Here is a 23,238-nt window from a genome sequence, read left to right on the forward strand (position 1 = left end):
CCTCCCTCCCTCCTCCCTCCCTCCCTCCCTCCCTCCCTCCCTCTCCCTCCCTCCTCCCCTCCCTCCTCCCTCCCTCCTCCTCCCTCTCCACCTCCCGTCCCCCCTCCCTCGGTCTCCCCTCTCTCGGTCCCCCCCTCCCCCCTCTCTCGGTCGTCCCCCCCCCCCTCTCTCGGTCCCCCCCTCCCCCCTCCCTCGGTCCCCCCCTCCCCCCTCGGACCCCCCCTCCTCCCTCGGACCCCCCCTCCTCTCTCCACATTTGTTTCCTTTGCCCTGATTGATGTAGTGTCTATCGTTCCTTCCTGTCCCCAGAACCCGCTGAACTTGTGTGTGAAGATAGTGAGAGGGACACGTACAATGGAGGTAGACCCCACTGTATATAGCGAGGACGCGCGCTCCATAGTTTTGGAGTGTTTGGACAAGGTGAGTGTGATCGCCGTTACACTCGAGTCTCCCCGCACTCCGGCCTTGGACCCTCCAACCCCTCACTCAGTACCCATAAGGCACCATGTCCCTCAGTACCCACAATGCACTGTGCCCCCTCAGTACCCACAATGCACTGTGCCCCCTCAGTACCCAAAATGCAACGTGCCCCTCAGTACCCACAATGCAATGTGCCCCTCAGTACCCACAATGCACCGTGCCCCTCAGTAACCACAATGCACCGTGCCCCCTCTACCCACAATGCACCGTGCCCCCTCAGTACCCACAATGCACCGTGCCCTCAGTACCCACAATGCACTGTGCCCCCTCAGGACCCCCAATGCACCGTGCCCCTCAGTACCCACAATGCACCGTGCCCCTCAGTACCCACAATGCACCGTGCCCCCTCAGTAACCACAATGCACCGTGCCCCCTCTACCCACAATGCACTGTGCCCCCTCAGTACCCACAATGCACTGTGCCCCCTCAGTACCCACAATGCACCGTGCCCCTCAGTACCCACAATGCACCATGCCCCTCAGTACCCACAGTGCACCATGCCCTCAGTACCCACAATGCAACGTGCCCCTCAGTACCCACAATGCACCATGCCCCTCAGTACCCACAATGCACCGTGCCCCCTCAGTACCCACAATGCACCATCCCCCTCAGTACCCACAATGCACCATGCCCCTCAGTACCCACAATGCACCATCCCCCTCAGTACCCACAATGCACCATCCCTCTACCCACAATGCACCATGCCCCTCAGTACCCACAATGCACCGTGCCCTCAGTACCCACAATGCAACTTGCCCATCAGTACCCACAATGCACCGTGCCCTCAGTACCCACAATGCAGCATGCCCTCGGTACCCACAATGCACCGTGCCCCTCAGTACCCACAATGCACCGTGCCCCTCAGTACCCACAATGCACCGTGCCCCTCAGTACCCACAATGCACCATGCCCCTCAGTACCCACAATGCAGAATGCCCCTCAGTACCCACAATGCACCGTGCCCCTCAGTACCCACAATGCAGAATGCCCCTCAGTACCCACAATGCACCGTGCCCCTCAGTACCCACAATGCACCATGCCCCTCAGTACCCACAATTCAGCATGCCCCTCAGTACCCACAATTCAGCATGCCCTCAGTACCCACAATGCAGAATGCCCCTCAGTACCCACAATGCACCGTGCCCCTCAGTACCCACAATGCAGCGTGCCCCTCAGTACCCACAATGCACCGTGCCCCTCAGTACCCACAATGCACCATGCCCCTCACTCTACCTCTCTTTCAGGATCCTGAGAAGAGACCAACAGCGGAGGAGATCCTGAGCCAGCCAATCATCAGCCACCGCAAAGTGTGAGTTCCTTTCATCACATGACGGGTCAGTGCGCTCCCGGACCGTCACATGACGGGTCAGTGCGCTCCCGGACCGTCACATGACTGGGGTCAGTGCGCTGTCACATGACTGGGTTCAGTGTGTAGGAGCGGAGAGAGGAGGTAACGTGTGGGTGCAGTGAGGCGCGGCTGCCAGTGTGGAGCTGAATCTCCCAGCCCTCTGTCCCTTCATCTCTCTCTCTTTCTCCGCGCCCCCCCCCCCGTCCGTCTCTCCCCCCCCCTTGTCGGTCTCTCTCCCCCCCCTTGTCGGTCTCTCTCCCCCCCTGTCGGTCTCTCTCCCCCCCTGTCGGTCTCTCTCTCCCCCCCTGTCGGTCTCTCTCTCCCCCCCTGTCGGTCTCTCTCCCCCCCCCTGTCGGTCTCTCTCCCCCCCCCCTGTCGGTCTCTCTCCCCCCCCCTGTCGGTCTCTCTCCCCCCCCCTGTCGGTCTCTCTCCCCCCCCCTGTCGGTCTCTCTCCCCCCCCCTGTCGGTCTCTCTCCCCCCCCCTGTCGGTCTCTCTCCCCCCCCCTGTCGGTCTCTCTCCCCCCCCCCCCTGTCGGTCTCTCTCCCCCCCCTGTCGGTCTCTCTCCCCCCCCTGTCGGTCTCTCTCCCCCCCCTCGTCGGCCTCTCTTCCCCCCCCGTCGGCCTCTCTCCCCCCCTGTCGGTCTCTCTCCCCCCCCTCGTCGGCCTCTCTTCCCCCCCCGTCGGCCTCTCTCCCCCCCCCCGTCGGTCTCTCTCCCCCCCCCTCGTCGGCCTCTCTCCCCCCCTCGTCGGCCTCTCTCCCCCCCCGTCGGTCTCTCTCCCCCCCCCCTGTCGGTCTCTCTCCCCCCCCCTGTCGGTCTCTCTCCCCCCCCCCCTGTCGGTCTCTCTCCCCCCCTGTCGGCCTCTCTCCCCCCCCGTCGGTCTCTCTCCCCCCCCCGTCGGTCTCTCTCCCAATTCACAATTCACAATTCAAATCGCTTTATTGGCATGATAAGTTACATCTTATGTTGCCAAAGCATCAAAATACATTTATGGTTTAGCACATAAACGCAGTTCTATTCATACAGTGTATAAACAGGTATATCCCTGAGTGTATAAATATACATTCGCATTGTTTATATATATTCTTTTCTTAGTTTACTGGTTGTCCCTCTGTTCATGGCAAGCTGTAACATAGTGTGCCGCCAGTGTTATACAGTTTCTCTCCTCTCCCAGTAGGAATGGGAGTTTTTGGTTGTCACTCAGATTTCTGAAATCAGGGCATATTTGTGAGAATTTTTGGTAGAAATTCTCCCTGATGCCCTGATATTTTCCACAAGCTGTGAGGAAGTGCATCTCTGTCTCCACCACTCCCTGACTGCAGTGAGAGCATATCCTGTCCTCTCTTGGCAGCCTGGTCTGCCTGTGTCTGCCTTTTTCGATCGCTAGGCTATGTTCGCTAAGTCTGTACCTTGTCAAGGTTCTTCTCAGTTTGTTATCCTTTACCATGGTCAGGTAATCAGCTATGTTGTATTGTCTGTTTAGGGCCAAGTAGCAATTGAGTTTGCTTTGGGTTTTTGTTGTTTCTGCCCAATATGTCAGATATTTTTCCTTTTGCTTAGCGACGATTGTGTTGGGTCGAATTCTTTGTGTTACCCTGTCACTGTCCTGGGGCTGGTTATTGTTAGTATTGTTAGTAGTTACTTCACTGAGTCCCAGGACTAGTTGACTGAGGGTATTCTTCTTTATGGTCAGCTCTTGGCATTTCAGGGCGTCGTAGTGATAGCATTGGGGATTGCTCATTTGTAGGTGATTCCAAAATTTGGTGGCTCTTTTTTGGATAGTGATTATTAATGGATATTGGCCTAGTTCCGCCCTGCATGCATTGTTTACTGTTTTCCTTTGAGTCCGGAGGATACTTTTACAGAATTCTGCATGTAGGATCTCAATTGGGTGTTTGTCCCATTTTCTCTCTCCCCCCCCCCCCGTCGGTCTCTCTCCCCCCCCGTCGGTCTCTCTCCCCCCCCCTGTCGGTCTCTCCCCCCCCCTGTCGGCCTCTCCCCCCCCTGTCGGCCTCTCCCCCCCCCTGTCGGTCTCCCTCCCCCCCCTTGCCGGTCTCCCTCCCCCCCCCCCATCTGCCGGTCTCCCTCCCCCCCCATGCCGGTCTCCCCCCCCTGCCGGTCTCCCTCCCCCCCCCCCCCCCCCCCTCTGCCGGTCTCCCTCCCCCCTCTGCCGGTCTCCCTCCTCCCCCCCCTCTGCCGGTCTCCCTCCTCCCCCCCCTCTGCCGGTCTCCCTTCCCCCCCCCTGCCGGTCTCCCTCCCCCCTCTCTCTCTTTCTCCCTGGCGCGGGATCAGGCTCGGCGTTGGTAGTCTGGCTGTGAATCTCCTTCCTGTTTGTTGTTGGGATCTGATTGCCTTTTGTTTTCAGGCTAATGGAGGACAGAGTCACCCAACTGAATGGAGCAGCCCGAAAAACCAGGTGGGTTCTCCCAACAGGGAATGAAAGGCCAGTTCCCAGCGACTCTCACTGGGGTACGGGTCTCCTCCTCTCCTGAAGGTGCTGACTCTCACTGGGGTAATAAGAACATAAGAAATAGGAGCAGGAGTCGGCCAATCGGCCCCTCGAGCCTGCTCCGCCATTCAATAAGATCATGGCTGATCTGATCCTAACCTCAAATCTTCTATCACTCTCCATCCCACCCGAACCCATGTGATCTCCCGGGAGAGGCGAAAAACCAGATAAAAAACACAATGGCCAATTTGGGAGAAAAAATCTGGGAAATTCCTCTCCGACCCATCTAGGCGATCGAAACTCGTCCAGGAGATCACTCTGTCCCTATATTTTCTACAGTACTTACCTTCTGTAAAGGCGATCTCCACCCCAGCCAGGAACAGGAATAAAACCATCTCCTGAAATCTAACACAGAATTAGAACACAAGAAGTAGGAGCAGGATCAGGCTACACGGCCCCTGGGCCCGCTCCACTACCCACAGGGCCATGACCATTCCGAACCTAGACTCATGTCCAATTTCCTGCCCGCTCCCCGTAACCCTTAATTCCCTTTACTTCTAGGAAACTATCTATTTCTGTTTTAAATTTATTTAATGATGTAGCTTCCACAGCTTTCTGGGGCAGCAAATTCCACAAACCTACCACCCTCTGAGTGAAGAAGTTTCTCCTCATCTCAGTTTTGAAAGAGCAGCCCCTTATTTTAAGATTATGCCCCCTAGTTCTAGTTTCACCCATCATTGGGAACATGCTCATCGCATCCACCCGATCAAGCCCCTTCACAATCTTATATGTTTCAATAAGATCGCCTCTCATTCTTCTGAACTCCAATGAGTAGAGTCCCAATCTACTCAACCTCTCCTCATATGACCACCCCCTCATCCCCGGGATTAACCGAGTGAACCTTCTTTGTACTGACTCGAGAGCAAGTATGTCTTTTCTTAAGTATGGACACCAAAACTGTATGCAGTATTCCAGGTGCGGTCTCACCAATACCTTGTACAACTGCAGCAATACCTCCCTGTTTTTATATTCTATCCCCCTAGCAATGAAAGCCAACATTCCATTGGCCTTCTTGATCACTTGCTGCACCTGCATACTATTTGTGTTTCGTGCACCAGGACCCCCAGATCCCTTTGTACTACAGTACTTTCCAGTTTCTTGCCATTAAGATAATAACTTGCTCCACGATTTTTCCTGCCAAAGTGCATAACCTCACACTTTCCAGTATTGTATTCCATCTGCCAAATCTCTGCCCACTTACTTAGCCTGTCTATGTCACTTTGCAGGTTTTTTATGTCCTCCTCACTCACTACTTTCCCTCCCATCTTTGTATCATCTGCAAACTTTGATATGTTACACTCGGTCCCCTCCTCCAAATCGTTAATATAGATTGTAAAGAGTTGGGGACCCAGCACTGACCCCTGTGGAACACCACTAGTTACTGATTGCCAGTATGCGAATGAACCATTTATCCCAACTCTCTGCTTTCTGTTAGAGAGCCAATTCTCCACCCACACCACAATATTACCCCCAATCCCATGATTTTTTATCTTGAGCAATAATCTTTTGTGTGGCACCTTGTCAAATGCCTTTTGGAAGTCTAAATACACTACATCCACTGGTTCTCCTTTATCCACCCTGTATGTTACTTCCTCAAAGAACTCAAGCAAATTTGTCAAACATGACTTCCCCTTCATAAAACCATGCTGAGTTTGTCCCATTAAATTATGTTTATCCAAATGTCCCGTTACTGTCTCCTTAATAATGGACTCTAACATTTTACCAACCACAGATGTTAGGCTAACAGGTCTATAGTTTCCAGCCTTCTGCCTACTACCCTTTTTAAATAAGGGTGTTACATTAGCAGTTTTCCAATCTGCCGGGACCTTTGTTGAGTCCAGGGAGTTTTGGAAAATTATTACCAATGTATCCACAATCCCTACCGCCACTTCCCTCAAGACCCTAGGATGTAAGCCATCAGGTCCAGGGGATGAGTCCCCTCCTCTCCTGAAGGTGCTGACTCTCACTGGGGTATGGGTCCCCTCCTCTCCTGAAGGTGCTGACTCTCACTGGGGTACGGGTCCCCTCCTCTCCTGAAGGTGCTGACTCTCACTGGGGTATGGGTCCCCTCCTCTCCTGAAGGTGCTGACTCTCACTGGGGTACGGGTCCCCTCCTCTCCTGAAGGTGCTGACTCTCACTGGGGTACGGGTCCCCTCCTCTCCTGAAGGTGCTGACTCTCACTGGGGTACGGGTCCCCTCCTCTCCTGAAGGTGCTGACTCTCACTGGGGTACGGGTCCCCTCCTCTCCTGAAGGTGCTGACTCTCACTGGGGTACGGGTCCCCTCCTCTCCTGAAGGTGCTGACTCTCACTGGGGTACGGGTCCCCTCCTCTCCTGAAGGTGCTGACTCTCACTGGGGTACGGGTCCCCTCCTCTCCTGAAGGTGCTGACTCTCACTGGGGTACGGGTCCCCTCCTCTCCTGAAGGTGCTGACTCTCACTGGGGTACGGGTCCCCTCCTCTCCTGAAGGTGTTGACTCTCACTGGGGTACGGGTCCCCTCCTCTCCTGAAGGTGCTGACTCTCACTGGGGTACGGGTCCCCTCCTCTCCTGAAGGTGCTGACTCTCACTGGTGTACGGGTCCCCTCCTCTCCTGAAGGTGCTGACTCTCACTGGTGTACGGGTCCTCTCCTGTCCTGAAGGTGCTGACTCTCACTGGGGTACGGGTCCCCTCCTCTCCTGAAGGTGCTGACTCTCACTGGGGTATGGGTCCACTCTCCTGAAGTTGCTGACTCTCACTGGGGTACGGGTCCCCTCCTCTCCTGAAGGTGCTGACTCTCACTGGGGTACGGGTCCCCTCCTCTCCTGAAGGTGCTGACTCTCACTGGGGTACGGGTCCCCTCCTCTCCTGAAGGTGCTGACTCTCACTGGGGTACGGGTCCCCTCCTCTCCTGAAGGTGCTGACTCTCACTGGGGTACGGGTCCCCTCCTCTCCTGAAGGTGCAGACTCTCACTGGGGTACGGGTCCCCTCCTCTCCTGAAGGTGCTGACTCTCACTGGGGTATTTGAGCCATTACACTTAAATCCACCTGACCTCCCCACATGGGGAGAGTCCCCGGAGTGTGAGCAGGAGCCAAGACTCTGTCTCATTCCCCGTCCCGCCCTCCCTCCCCCTCGCCCTGTCCCGCCCCGGAGCCCCAGTGCAATGTGTTGTCTCGGTGGAGAGCAGGCCCAAATTCTCTGTGCCCGTGAGCTGGTGTCCCAGACTAGGCGGGTACCAATCTGTCCACAGCACCTCCTTGTCCAGTGGAGCTACCTTGTGATTGAATAGCTTCACCTCGTTTGTTGTAGTGAAGGTTGTGATGGGGTGATTGGGGGTCAGTCCCTTGCTCTGTGGTTTGGGATCGGGTCTGATCCAATGGTGACAGTGTAGTGTGACCGATCGCCAGCCGCGTTGGTTCGGCGGGTGCGTTGATTCAGGGGGTGGGGGTCGGGGGCCATTGGGTTAGGATGCGATGGGTCAGGCGGCTTGCGTCGGGGGGCGGGGTAATGTGTGCGTTGATTCATGGGGCAGGAGTACAGGGGCGGTAGGGTCACAGGGTAGGGGTCAGGAGGGTAGTGTTTCTCTGGGCTCTCTGATTACCATCTCTGTTCTCTGCTCAGACTGAACATGCCTGCTGACACCCCCATCGCCGTGGTGACCAGTCGGTTCAGCGATGTTTATTACTGGGGTGGGGGAAAAGCCACACCGCAGAAACTGGACCTGTTCAAGAGCGGGCGGAGTGCACAGCAGGTCTGCGCCAGCAACACACACTTCGCAGTGGTATCCGTGGAGAAGGAGCTGTACACGTGGGCGGTGAGTAGCAGCACTGGGACAGTGACCCCGAGACAGTGAGTACCAGTACTGGGACACAGACCCCGAGACAGTGAGTACCAGCACTGGGACAGTGACCCCGAGACAGTGAGTACCAGCACTGGGACAGTGACCCCGAGACAGTGAGTACCAGCACTGGGACAGTGACTCCGAGACAGTGAGTACCAGCACTGGGACACAGACCCCGAGACAGTGAGTACCAGCACTGGGACAGTGACCCCAAGACAGTGAGTACCAGCACTGGGGCACAGACCCCGAGACAGTGAGTACCAGCACTGGGACAGTGACCCCGAGACAGTGAGTACCAGCACTGGGACAGTGACCCCGAGACAGTGAGTACCAGTACTGGGACACAGACCCCGAGACAGTGAGTACCAGCACTGGGACAGTGACCCCGAGACAGTGAATACCAGCACTGGGACAGTGACCCCGAGACTGAGTACCAGCACTGGGACAGTGACCCCGAGACAGTGAGTACCAGCACTGGGGACAGTGACCCCGAGACAGTGAGTACCAGCACTGGGGACAGTGACCCCGAGACAGTGAGTACCAGCACTGGGACAGTGACCCCGAGACAGTGAGTAACAGCACTGGGACAGTGACCCCGAGACAGTGAGTAACAGCACTGGGACAGTGACCCCGAGACAGTGAGTACCAGCACTGGGGCACAGACCCCGAGACAGTGAGTACCAGCACTGGGACACAGACTCCGAGACAGTGAGTACCAGCACTGGGACACAGACCCCGAGACAGTGAGTTGAAGCACTGGGACAGTGACCCGGAGACAGTGAGTACCAGCACTGGGACAGTGACCCCGAGACAGTGAGTACCAGCACTGGGACACAGACCCCGAGACAGTGAGTACCAGCACTGGGACACAGACCCCGAGACAGTGAGTACCAGCACTGGGACACAGGCCCCGAGACAGTGATTACCAGCACTGGGACACAGACCCCGAGACAGTGAGTACCAGCACTGGGACAGTGACCCCGAGACAGTGAGTACCAGCACTGGGACACAGACCCCGAGACAGTGAGTACCAGCACTGGGACAGTGACCCCGAGACAGTGAGTACCAGCACTGAGACAGTGAGTACCAGCACTGCGACAGTGACCCGGAGACAGTGAGTACCAGCACTGGGACAGTGACCCCGAGACAGTGAGTACCAGCACTGGGACACAGACCCCGAGACAGAGAGTACCAGCACTGGGACAGTGACCCCGAGACAGTGAGTACCAGCACTGGGACACAGACCTCGAGACAGTGAGTACCAGCACTCGGACAGTGACCCCGAGACAGTGAGTACCAGCACTGGGACAGTGACCCCGAGACAGTGAGTACCAGCGCTGGGACACAGACCCCGAGACAGTGAGTACCAGCACTGGGACACAGACCCCGAGACAGTGAGTACCAGCACTGGGACACAGACCCCGAGACAGTGAGTACCAGCACTGGGACAGTGACCCCGAGACAGTGAGTACCAGCACTGGGGCACAGACCCCGAGACAGTGAGTACCAGCACTGGGACAATGACCCCGAGACAGTGAGTACCAGCACTGGGACACAGACCCCGAGACAGTGAGTACCAGCACTGGGACACAGACCCCGAGACAGTGAGTACCAGCACTGGGACAGTGACCCCGAGACAGTGAGTACCAGCACTGGGACAGTGACCCCGAGACAGTGAGTACCAGCACTGGGACACAGACCCTGAGACAGTGAGTACCAGCACTGGGACACAGACCCTGAGACAGTGAGTAGAAGCACTGGGACAGTGACCCGGAGACGGTGAGTACCAGCACTGGGACAGTGACCCCGAGACAGTGAGTACCAGCACTGGGACACAGACCCCGAGACAGTGAGTACCAGCACTGGGGCAGTGACCCCGAGACAGTGAGTACCAGCACTGGGACACAGACCCCGAGAGAGTGAGTACCAGCACTGGGACAGTGACCCCGAGACAGTGAGTACCAGCACTGGGACACAGACCCCGAGACAGTGAGTACCAGCACTGGGACAGTGACCCCGAGACAGTGAGTACCAGCATTGGGACAGTGACCCCGAGAGAGTGAGTACCAGCACTGGGACAGTGACCCCGAGACAGTGAGTACCAGCACTGGGACACAGACCCCGAGACAGTGAGTACCAGCACTGGGACAGTGACCCCGAGACAGTGATTACCAGCACTGGGACAGTGACCCCGAGATAGTGAGTACCAGCACCTGGGCACAGACCCCGAGACAGTGAGTACCAGCACTGGGACAGTGACCCCGAGACAGTGAGTACCAGCACTGGGACAGTGACCCCGAGATAGTGAGTACCAGCACTGGGACAGTGACCCCGAGACAGTGAGTACCAGCACTGGGACACAGACCCCGAGACAGTGAGTACCAGCACTGGGACACAGACCCCGAGACAGTGAGTACCAGCACTGGGACAGTGACCCCGAGATAGTGAGTACCAGCACTGGGACAGTGACCCCGAGACAGTGAATACCAGCACTGGGACAGTGACCCCGAGACAGTGAGTACCAGCACCTGGGCACAGACACCGAGACAGTGAGTACCAGCACTGGGACAGTGACCCCGAGACTGAGTACCAGCACTGGGACAGTGACCCCGAGACAGTGAGTACCAGCACTGGGGACAGTGACCCCGAGACAGTGAGTACCAGCACTGGGGACAGTGACCCCGAGACAGTGAGTACCAGCACTGGGACAGTGACCCCGAGACAGTGAGTAACAGCACTGGGACAGTGACCCCGAGACAGTGAGTACCAGCACTGGGACAGTGACCCCGAGACAGTGAGTACCAGCACTGGGACACAGACCCCGAGACAGTGAGTACCAGCACTGGGACACAGACCCCGAGACAGTGAGTTGAAGCACTGGGACAGTGACCCGGAGACAGTGAGTACCAGCACTGGGACACAGACCCCGAGACAGTGAGTACCAGCACTGGGACACAGACCCCGAGACAGTGAGTACCAGCACTGGGACACAGGCCCCGAGACAGTGAGTACCAGCACTGGGACAGTGACCCCGAGACAGTGAGTACCAGCACTCGGACAGTGACCCCGAAACAGTGAGTACCAGCACTGGGACAGTGACCCCGAGACAGTGAGTACCAGCACTGGGACAGTGACCCCGAGACAGTGAGTACCAGCACTGGGACACAGACCCCGAGACAGTGAGTACCAGCACTGGGACACAGACCCCGAGACAGTGAGTACCAGCACTGGGACACAGGCCCCGAGACAGTGAGTACCAGCACTGGGACAGTGACCCCGAGACAGTGAGTACCAGCACTCGGACAGTGACCCCGAAACAGTGAGTACCAGCACTGGGACAGTGACCCCGAGACAGTGAGTACCAGCACTGGGACAGTGACCCCGAGACAGTGAGTACCAGCACTGGGACACAGACCCCGAGACAGTGAGTACCAGCACTGGGACAGTGACCCCGAGACAGTGAGTACCAGCACTGGGACACAGACCCCGAGACAGTGAGTACCAGCACTGGGACAGTGACCCCGAGACAGTGAGTACCAGCACTGGGGCACAGACCCCGAGACAGTGAGTACCAGCACTGGGACAATGACCCCGAGACAGTGAGTACCAGCACTGGGACACAGACCCCGAGACAGTGAGTACCAGCACTGGGACAGTGACCCCGAGACAGTGAGTACCAGCACTGGGGCACAGACCCCGAGACAGTGAGTACCAGCACTGGGACAATGACCCCGAGACAGTGAGTACCAGCACTGGGACACAGACCCCGAGACAGTGAGTACCAGCACTGGGACAGTGACCCCGAGACAGTGAGTACCAGCACTGGGACAGTGACCCCGAGACAGTGAGTACCAGCACTGGGACACAGACCCTGAGACACTGAGTACCAGCACTGGGACAGTGACCCCGAGACAGTGAGTACCAGCACTGGGGACAGTGACCCCGAGACAGTGAGTACCAGCACTGGGACACAGACCCCGAGACAGTGAGTACCAGCACTGGGACAGTGACCCCGAGACAGTGAGTACCGGTACTGGGACAGTGACCCCGAGACAGTGAGTACCAGCACTGGGACAGTGACCCCGAGACAGTGAGTACCAGCACTGGGGACAGTGACCCCGAGACAGTGAGTACCAGCACTGGGACAGTGACCCCGAGACAGTGAGTACCAGCACTGGGACACAGACCCCGAGACAGTGAGTACCAGCACTGGGACACAGACCCCGAGACAGTGAGTACCAGCACTGGGACAGTGACCCCGAGACAGTGAGTACCAGCACTGGGACAGTGACCCCGAGACAGTGAGTACCAGCACTGGGACACAGACCCTGAGACAGTGAGTACCAGCACTGGGACAGTGACCCCGAGACAGTGAGTACCGGTACTGGGACACAGACCCCGAGACAGTGAGTACCAGCACTGGGACACAGACCCCGAGACAGTGAGTACCAGCACTGGGACACAGACCCCGAGACAGTGAGTACCAGCACTGGGACACAGACCCTGAGACAGTGAGTACCAGCACTGGGACAGTGACCCCGAGACAGTGAGTACCAGCACTGGGACACAGACCCTGAGACAGTGAGTACCAGCACTGGGACAGTGACCCCGAGACAGTGAGTACCGGTACTGGGGCACAGACCCCGAGACAGTGAGTACCAGCACTGGGACAGTGACCCGGAGACGGTGAGTACCAGCACTGGGACAGTGACCCCGAGACAGTGAGTACCAGCACTGGGACAGTGACCCCAAGACAGTGAGTACCAGCACTAGGACACAGACCCCGAGACAGTGAGTACCAGCACTGGGACAGTGACCCCAAGACAGTGAGTACCAGCACTGGGGCACAGACCCCGAGACAGTGAGTACCAGCACTGGGACACAGACCCCGAGACAGTGAGTACCAGCACTGGGACAGTGACCCCGAGACAGTGAGTACCAGCACTGGGGCACAGACCCCGAGACAGTGAGTTCCAGCACTGGGACAATGACCCCGAGAGAGTGAGTACCAGCACTGGGGCACAGACCCCGAGACAGTGAGTACCAGCACTGGGACACAGACCCCGAGACAGTGAGTACCAGCACTGGGACAATGACCCCGAGACAGTGAGTACCAGCACTGGGGCACAGACCCCGAGACAGTGAGTACCAGCACTGGGACAGTGACCCCGAGACAGTGAGTACCAGCACTGGGACACAGACCCCGAGACAGTGAGTACCAGCACTGGGACAGTGACCCTGAGACAGTGAGTACCAGCACTGGGACAGTGACCCCGAGACAGTGAGTACCAGCACTGGGACAGTGACCCCGAGACAGTGATTACCAGCACTGGGACAGTGACCCCGAGACAGTGATTACCAGCACTGGGACAGTGACCCCGAGACAGTGAGTACCAGCACTGGGACAGTGACCCTGAGACAGTGAGTACCAGCACTGGGACAGTGACCCCGAGACAGTGAGTACCAGCACTGGGGACAGTGACCCCGAGACAGTGATTACCAGCACTGGGACAGTGACCCCGAGACAGTGATTACCAGCACTGGGACAGTGACCCCGAGACAGTGAGTACCAGCACTGGGACAGTGACCCTGAGACAGTGAGTACCAGCACTGGGACAGTGACCCCGAGACAGTGAGTACCAGCACTGGGACAGTGACCCTGAGACAGTGAGTACCAGCACTGGGACAGTGACCCCGAGACAGTGAGTACCAGCACTGGGACAGTGACCCCGAGACAGTGAGTACCAGCACTGGGGACAGTGACCCCGAGACAGTGATTACCAGCACTGGGACAGTGACCCCGAGACAGTGAGTACCAGCACTGGGACAGTGACCCTGAGACAGTGAGTACCAGCACTGGGACAGTGACCCCGAGACAGTGAGTACCAGCACTGGGACAGTGACCCCGAGACAGTGAGTACCAGCACTGGGGACAGTGACCCCGAGACAGTGAGTACCAGCACTGGGACAGTGACCCCGAGACAGTGAGTACCAGCACTGGGACACAGACCCCGAGACAGTGAGTACCAGCACTGGGACACAGACCCCGAGACAGTGAGTTGAAGCACTGGGACAGTGACCCGGAGACAGTGAGTACCAGCACTGGGACACAGACCCCGAGACAGTGAGTACCAGCACTGGGACAGTGACCCCGAGACAGTGAGTACCAGCACTGGGACACAGACCCCGAGACAGTGAGTACCAGCACTGGGACACAGACCCCGAGACAGTGAGTACCAGCACTGGGACACAGGCCCCGAGACAGTGAGTACCAGCACTGGGACAGTGACCCCGAGACAGTGAGTACCAGCACTCGGACAGTGACCCCGAAACAGTGAGTACCAGCACTGGGACAGTGACCCCGAGACAGTGAGTACCAGCACTGGGACAGTGACCCCGAGACAGTGAGTACCAGCACTGGGACACAGACCCCGAGACAGTGAGTACCAGCACTGGGACAGTGACCCCGAGACAGTGAGTACCAGCACTGGGACACAGACCCCGAGACAGTGAGTACCAGCACTGGGACAGTGACCCCGAGACAGTGAGTACCAGCACTGGGGCACAGACCCCGAGACAGTGAGTACCAGCACTGGGACAATGACCCCGAGACAGTGAGTACCAGCACTGGGACACAGACCCCGAGACAGTGAGTACCAGCACTGGGACAGTGACCCCGAGACAGTGAGTACCAGCACTGGGGCACAGACCCCGAGACAGTGAGTACCAGCACTGGGACAATGACCCCGAGACAGTGAGTACCAGCACTGGGACACAGACCCCGAGACAGTGAGTACCAGCACTGGGACAGTGACCCCGAGACAGTGAGTACCAGCACTGGGACAGTGACCCCGAGACAGTGAGTACCAGCACTGGGACACAGACCCTGAGACACTGAGTACCAGCACTGGGACAGTGACCCCGAGACAGTGAGTACCAGCACTGGGACAGTGACCCCGAGACAGTGAGTACCAGCACTGGGACAGTGACCCCGAGACAGTGAGTACCAGCACTGGGACACAGACCCCGAGAGAGTGAGTACCAGCACTGGGACACAGACCCTGAGACAGTGAGTACCAGCACTGGGACAGTGACCCCAAGACAGTGAGTACCAGCACTAGGACACAGACCCCGAGACAGTGAGTACCAGCACTGGGACAGTGACCCCAAGACAGTGAGTACCAGCACTGGGGCACAGACCCCGAGACAGTGAGTACCAGCACTGGGACACAGACCCCGAGACAGTGAGTACCAGCACTGGGACAGTGACCCCGAGACAGTGAGTACCAGCACTGGGGCACAGACCCCGAGACAGTGAGTTCCAGCACTGGGACAATGACCCCGAGAGAGTGAGTACCAGCACTGGGGCACAGACCCCGAGACAGTGAGTACCAGCACTGGGACACAGACCCCGAGACAGTGAGTACCAGCACTGGGACAATGACCCCGAGACAGTGAGTACCAGCACTAGGGCACAGACCCCGAGACAGTGAGTACCAGCACTGGGACAGTGACCCCGAGACAGTGAGTACCAGCACTGGGACACAGACCCCGAGACAGTGAGTACCAGCACTGGGACAGTGACCCTGAGACAGTGAGTACCAGCACTGGGACAGTGACCCCGAGACAGTGAGTACCAGCACTGGGACAGTGACCCCGAGACAGTGATTACCAGCACTGGGACAGTGACCCCGAGACAGTGATTACCAGCACTGGGACAGTGACCCCGAGACAGTGAGTACCAGCACTGGGACAGTGACCCTGAGACAGTGAGTACCAGCACTGGGACAGTGACCCCGAGACAGTGAGTACCAGCACTGGGGACAGTGACCCCGAGACAGTGATTACCAGCACTGGGACAGTGACCCCGAGACAGTGATTACCAGCACTGGGACAGTGACCCCGAGACAGTGAGTACCAGCACTGGGACAGTGACCCTGAGACAGTAAGTACCAGCACTGGGACAGTGACCCCGAGACAGTGAGTACCAGCACTGGGACAGTGACCCTGAGACAGTGAGTACCAGCACTGGGACAGTGACCCCGAGACAGTGAGTACCAGCACTGGGACAGTGACCCCGAGACAGTGAGTACCAGCACTGGGGACAGTGACCCCGAGACAGTGATTACCAGCACTGGGACAGTGACCCTGAGACAGTGAGTACCAGCACTGGGACACAGACCCCGAGACAGTGAGTACCAGCACTGGGGCACAGACCCCGAGACAGCGAGTACCAGCACTGGGACAGTGACCCCGAGACAGTGAGTACCAGCACTGGGACAATGACCCCGAGACAGTGAGTACCAGCACTGGGACACAGACCCCGAGACCGTGAGTACCAGCACTGGGACAGTGACCCCGAGATAGTGAGTACCAGCACTGGGACAGTGACCCCGAGATAGTGAGTACCAGCACTGGGACAGTGACCCCGAGACAGTGAGTACCAGCACTGGGACACAGACCCCGAGACAGTGAGTACCAGCACTGGGACACAGACCCCGAGACAGTGAGTACCAGCACTGGGACAGTGACCGCGAGACAGTGAGTACCAGCACTGGGACAGTGACCCCGAGAGAGTGAGTACCAGTACTGGGACAGTGACCCCGAGACAGTGAGTACCAGCACTGGGACAGTGACCCCGAGACAGTGAGTACCAGCACTGGGGACAGTGACCCCGAGACAGTGAGTACCAGCACTGGGACAGTGACCCCGAGACAGTGAGTAGAAGCACTGGGACAGTGACCCCGAGACAGTGAGTACCAGCACTGGGACAGTGACCCCGAGACAGTGAGTACCAGCACTGGGACAGTGACCCTGAGACGGTGAGTACCAGCACTGGGACAGTGACCCCGAGACAGTGAGTACCAGCACTGGGACACAGACCCCGAGACAGTGAGTACCAGCACTGGGACACAGACCCCGAGAGAGTGAGTACCAGCACTGGGACAGTGACCCCGAGACAGTGAGTACCAGCACTGGGACACAGACCCCGAGACAGTGAGTACCAGCACTGGGACAGTGACCCCGAGACAGTGAGTACCAGCACTGGGACACAGACCCCGAGACAGTGAGTACCAGCACTGGGACACAGACCCCGAGACAGTGAGTACCAGCACTGGGACAGTGACCCCGAGACAGTGAGTACCAGCACTGGGACACAGACACCGAGACAGTGAGTACCAGCACTGGGACACAGACCCCGAGACCGTGAGTACCAGCACTGGGACAGTGACCCCGAGATAGTGAGTACCAGCACTGGGACAGTGACCCCGAGACAGTGAGTACCAGCACTGGGACAGTGACCCCGAGACAGTGAGTACCAGCACTGGGACACAGACCCCGAGACAGTGAATACCAGCACTGGGACACAGACCCCGAGACAGTGAGTACCAGCACTGGGACACAGGCCCCGAGACAGTGAGTACCAGCACTGGGACAGTGACCCCGAGACAGTGAGTACCAGCACTCGGACAGTGACCCCGAGACAGTGATTACCAGCACTGGGACACAGACCCCGAGACAGTGAGTACCAGCACTGGGACAGTGACCCCGAGACAGTGAGTACCAGCACTGGGACACAGACCCCGAGACAGTGAGTACCAGCACTGGGACAGTGACCCCGAGACAGTGAGTACCAGCACTGAGACAGTGAGTACCAGCACTGCGACAGTGACCCGGAGACAGTGAGTACCAGCACTGGGACAGTGACCCCGAGACAGTGAGTACCAGCACTGGGACACAGACCCCGAGACAGTGAGTACCAGCACTGGGACAGTGACCCCGAGACAGTGAGTACCAGCACTGGGACACAGACCTCGAGACAGTGAGTACCAGCACTCGGACAGTGACCCCGAGACAGTGAGTACCAGCACTGGGACAGTGACCCCGAGACAGTGAGTACCAGCGCTGGGACACAGACCCCGAGACAGTGAGTACCAGCACTGGGACACAGACCCCGAGACAGTGAGTACCAGCACTGGGACACAGACCCCGAGACAGTGAGTACCAGCACTGGGACAGTGACCCCGAGACAGTGAGTACCAGCACTGGGGCACAGACCCCGAGACAGTGAGTACCAGCACTGGGACAATGACCCCGAGACAGTGAGTACCAGCACTGGGACACAGACCCCGAGACAGTGAGTACCAGCACTGGGACACAGACCCCGAGACAGTGAGTACCAGCACTGGGACAGTGACCCCGAGACAGTGAGTACCAGCACTGGGACAGTGACCCCGAGAGAGTGAGTACCAGCACTGGGACACAGACCCTGAGACAGTGAGTACCAGCACTGGGACAGTGACCCCGAGACAGTGAGTACCGGTACTGGGACAGTGACCCCGAGACAGTGAGTACCAGCACTGGGACAGTGACCCGGAGACGGTGAGTACCAGCACTGGGACAGTGACCCCGAGACAGTGAGTACCAGCACTGGGACACAGACCCCGAGACAGTGAGTACCAGCACTGGGGCAGTGACCCCGAGACAGTGAGTACCAGCACTGGGACACAGACCCCGAGAGAGTGAGTACCAGCACTGGGACAGTGACCCCGAGACAGTGAGTACCAGCACTGGGACACAGACCCCGAGACAGTGAGTACCAGCACTGGGACAGTGACCCCGAGACAGTGAGTACCAGCATTGGGACAGTGACCCCGAGAGAGTGAGTACCAGCACTGGGACAGTGACCCCGAGACAGTGAGTACCAGCACTGGGACACAGACCCCGAGACAGTGAGTACCAGCACTGGGACAGTGACCCCGAGACAGTGATTACCAGCACTGGGACAGTGACCCCGAGATAGTGAGTACCAGCACCTGGGCACAGACCCCGAGACAGTGAGTACCAGCACTGGGACAGTGACCCCGAGACAGTGAGTACCAGCACTGGGACAGTGACCCCGAGATAGTGAGTACCAGCACTGGGACAGTGACCCCGAGACAGTGAGTACCAGCACTGGGACACAGACCCCGAGACAGTGAGTACCAGCACTGGGACACAGACCCCGAGACAGTGAGTACCAGCACTGGGACACAGACACCGAGACAGTGAGTACCAGCACTGGGACACAGACCCCGAGACCGTGAGTAGCAGCACTGGGACAGTGACCCCGAGATAGTGAGTACCAGCACTGGGACAGTGACCCCGAGACAGTGAGTACCAGCACTGGGACAGTGACCCCGAGACAGTGAGTACCAGCACTGGGACACAGACCCCGAGACAGTGAGTACCAGCACTGGGACACAGACCCCGAGACAGTGAGTACCAGCACTGGGACAGTGACCCCGAGATAGTGAGTACCAGCACTGGGACACAGACCCCGAGATAGTGAGTACCAGCACTGGGACAGTGACCCCGAGACAGTGAGTACCAGCACTGGGACAGTGACCCCGAGACAGTGAGTACCAGCACTGGGGCACAGACCCCGAGACAGTGAGTACCAGCACTGGGACAGTGACCCCGAGAGAGTGAGTACCAGCACTGGGGCACAGACCCCGAGACAGTGAGTACCAGCACTGGGACAATGACCCCGAGACAGTGAGTACCAGCACTGGGACACAGACCCCGAGACAGTGAGTACCAGCACTGGGACAGTGACCCCGAGACAGTGAGTACCAGCACTGGGACAGTGACCCCGAGACAGTGAGTACCAGCACTGGGACACAGACCCTGAGACAGTGAGTACCAGCACTGGGACAGTGACCCCGAGACAGTGAGTACCGGTACTGGGACAGTGACCCCGAGACAGTGAGTACCAGCACTGGGACACAGACCCCGAGAGAGTGAGTACCAGCACTGGGACACAGACCCTGAGACAGTGAGTACCAGCACTGGGACAGTGACCCCGAGACAGTGAGTACCAGCACTGGGACAGTGACCCCGAGACAGTGAGTACCAGCACTGGGACACAGACCCTGAGACAGTGAGTACCAGCACTGGGACAGTGACCCCGAGACAGTGAGTACCGGTACTGGGGCACAGACCCCGAGACAGTGAGTACCAGCACTGGGACAGTGACCCGGAGACGGTGAGTACCAGCACTGGGACAGTGACCCCGAGACAGTGAGTACCAGCACTGGGACAGTGACCCCAAGACAGTGAGTACCAGCACTAGGACACAGACCCCGAGACAGTGAGTACCAGCACTGGGACAGTGACCCCAAGACAGTGAGTACCAGCACTGGGGCACAGACCCCGAGACAGTGAGTACCAGCACTGGGACACAGACCCCGAGACAGTGAGTACCAGCACTGGGACAGTGACCCCGAGACAGTGAGTACCAGCACTGGGGCACAGACCCCGAGACAGTGAGTTCCAGCACTGGGACAATGACCCCGAGAGAGTGAGTACCAGCACTGGGGCACAGACCCCGAGACAGTGAGTACCAGCACTGGGACACAGACCCCGAGACAGTGAGTACCAGCACTGGGACAATGACCCCGAGACAGTGAGTACCAGCACTGGGGCACAGACCCCGAGACAGTGAGTACCAGCACTGGGACAGTGACCCCGAGACAGTGAGTACCAGCACTGGGACACAGACCCCGAGACAGTGAGTACCAGCACTGGGACAGTGACCCTGAGACAGTGAGTACCAGCACTGGGACAGTGACCCCGAGACAGTGAGTACCAGCACTGGGACAGTGACCCCGAGACAGTGATTACCAGCACTGGGACAGTGACCCCGAGACAGTGATTACCAGCACTGGGACAGTGACCCCGAGACAGTGAGTACCAGCACTGGGACAGTGACCCTGAGACAGTGAGTACCAGCACTGGGACAGTGACCCCGAGACAGTGAGTACCAGCACTGGGGACAGTGACCCCGAGACAGTGATTACCAGCACTGGGACAGTGACCCCGAGACAGTGATTACCAGCACTGGGACACAGACCCCGAGACAGTGAGTACCAGCACTGGGACAGTGACCCCGAGACAGTGAGTACCAGCACTGGGGACAGTGACCCCGAGACAGTGAGTACCAGCACTGGGACAGTGACCCCGAGACAGTGAGTACCAGCACTGGGACACAGACCCCGAGACAGTGAGTACCAGCACTGGGACAGTGACCCCAAGACAGTGAGTACCAGCACTGGGGCACAGACCCCGAGACAGTGAGTACCAGCACTGGGACAGTGACCCCGAGACAGTGAGTACCAGCACTGGGACAGTGACCCCGAGACAGTGAGTACCAGTACTGGGACACAGACCCCGAGACAGTGAGTACCAGCACTGGGACAGTGACCCCGAGACAGTGAATACCAGCACTGGGACAGTGACCCCGAGACTGAGTACCAGCACTGGGACAGTGACCCCGAGACAGTGAGTACCAGCACTGGGGACAGTGACCCCGAGACAGTGAGTACCAGCACTGGGGACAGTGACCCCGAGACAGTGAGTACCAGCACTGGGACAGTGACCCCGAGACAGTGAGTAACAGCACTGGGACAGTGACCCCGAGACAGTGAGTAACAGCACTGGGACAGTGACCCCGAGACAGTGAGTACCAGCACTGGGGCACAGACCCCGAGACAGTGAGTACCAGCACTGGGACACAGACTCCGAGACAGTGAGTACCAGCACTGGGACACAGACCCCGAGACAGTGAGTTGAAGCACTGGGACAGTGACCCGGAGACAGTGAGTACCAGCACTGGGACAGTGACCCCGAGACAGTGAGTACCAGCACTGGGACACAGACCCCGAGACAGTGAGTACCAGCACTGGGACACAGACCCCGAGACAGTGAGTACCAGCACTGGGACACAGGCCCCGAGACAGTGAGTACCAGCACTGGGACAGTGACCCCGAGACAGTGAGTACCAGCACTCGGACAGTGACCCCGAGACAGTGATTACCAGCACTGGGACACAGACCCCGAGACAGTGAGTACCAGCACTGGGACAGTGACCCCGAGACAGTGAGTACCAGCACTGGGACACAGACCCCGAGACAGTGAGTACCAGCACTGGGACAGTGACCCCGAGACAGTGAGTACCAGCACTGAGACAGTGAGTACCAGCACTGCGACAGTGACCCGGAGACAGTGAGTACCAGCACTGGGACAGTGACCCCGAGACAGTGAGTACCAGCACTGGGACACAGACCCCGAGACAGTGAGTACCAGCACTGGGACAGTGACCCCGAGACAGTGAGTACCAGCACTGGGACACAGACCTCGAGACAGTGAGTACCAGCACTCGGACAGTGACCCCGAGACAGTGAGTACCAGCACTGGGACAGTGACCCCGAGACAGTGAGTACCAGCGCTGGGACACAGACCCCGAGACAGTGAGTACCAGCACTGGGACACAGACCCCGAGACAGTGAGTACCAGCACTGGGACACAGACCCCGAGACAGTGAGTACCAGCACTGGGACAGTGACCCCGAGACAGTGAGTACCAGCACTGGGGCACAGACCCCGAGACAGTGAGTACCAGCACTGGGACAATGACCCCGAGACAGTGAGTACCAGCACTGGGACACAGACCCCGAGACAGTGAGTACCAGCACTGGGACACAGACCCCGAGACAGTGAGTACCAGCACTGGGACAGTGACCCCGAGACAGTGAGTACCAGCACTGGGACAGTGACCCCGAGACAGTGAGTACCAGCACTGGGACACAGACCCTGAGACAGTGAGTACCAGCACTGGGACACAGACCCTGAGACAGTGAGTAGAAGCACTGGGACAGTGACCCGGAGACGGTGAGTACCAGCACTGGGACAGTGACCCCGAGACAGTGAGTACCAGCACTGGGACACAGACCCCGAGACAGTGAGTACCAGCACTGGGGCAGTGACCCCGAGACAGTGAGTACCAGCACTGGGACACAGACCCCGAGAGAGTGAGTACCAGCACTGGGACAGTGACCCCGAGACAGTGAGTACCAGCACTGGGACACAGACCCCGAGACAGTGAGTACCAGCACTGGGACAGTGACCCCGAGACAGTGAGTACCAGCATTGGGACAGTGACCCCGAGAGAGTGAGTACCAGCACTGGGACAGTGACCCCGAGACAGTGAGTACCAGCACTGGGACACAGACCCCGAGACAGTGAGTACCAGCACTGGGA

The 23,238-nt window shown here is 58.3% G+C and overlaps 1 protein-coding gene across 1 annotated transcript in view; it reads left to right on the forward strand.

Annotated features, from left to right (window-relative positions):
- The first annotated feature begins 314 nt into the window (after positions 1-314).
- LOC147108986 (serine/threonine-protein kinase Nek9-like) overlaps positions 315-23,238 on the forward strand; it is a 92,679-nt gene continuing 69,755 nt past the window's right edge. Inside the window, exons 1-4 of the mRNA XM_086004160.1 lie at positions 315-420; positions 1,725-1,789; positions 4,193-4,243; positions 7,939-8,131. Of these exons, the coding sequence (XP_085860286.1) occupies positions 355-420; positions 1,725-1,789; positions 4,193-4,243; positions 7,939-8,131 (375 nt within the window). The 5' untranslated portion in view covers positions 315-354. The remainder of the gene's footprint in view (positions 421-1,724; positions 1,790-4,192; positions 4,244-7,938; positions 8,132-23,238) is intronic.

This window comes from Somniosus microcephalus, chromosome 12 (assembly GCF_052327205.1).
Source record: "Somniosus microcephalus isolate GS21.2 chromosome 12, FLI_Smic_1.0, whole genome shotgun sequence".
Lineage (NCBI taxonomy): Eukaryota > Metazoa > Chordata > Chondrichthyes > Squaliformes > Somniosidae > Somniosus > Somniosus microcephalus.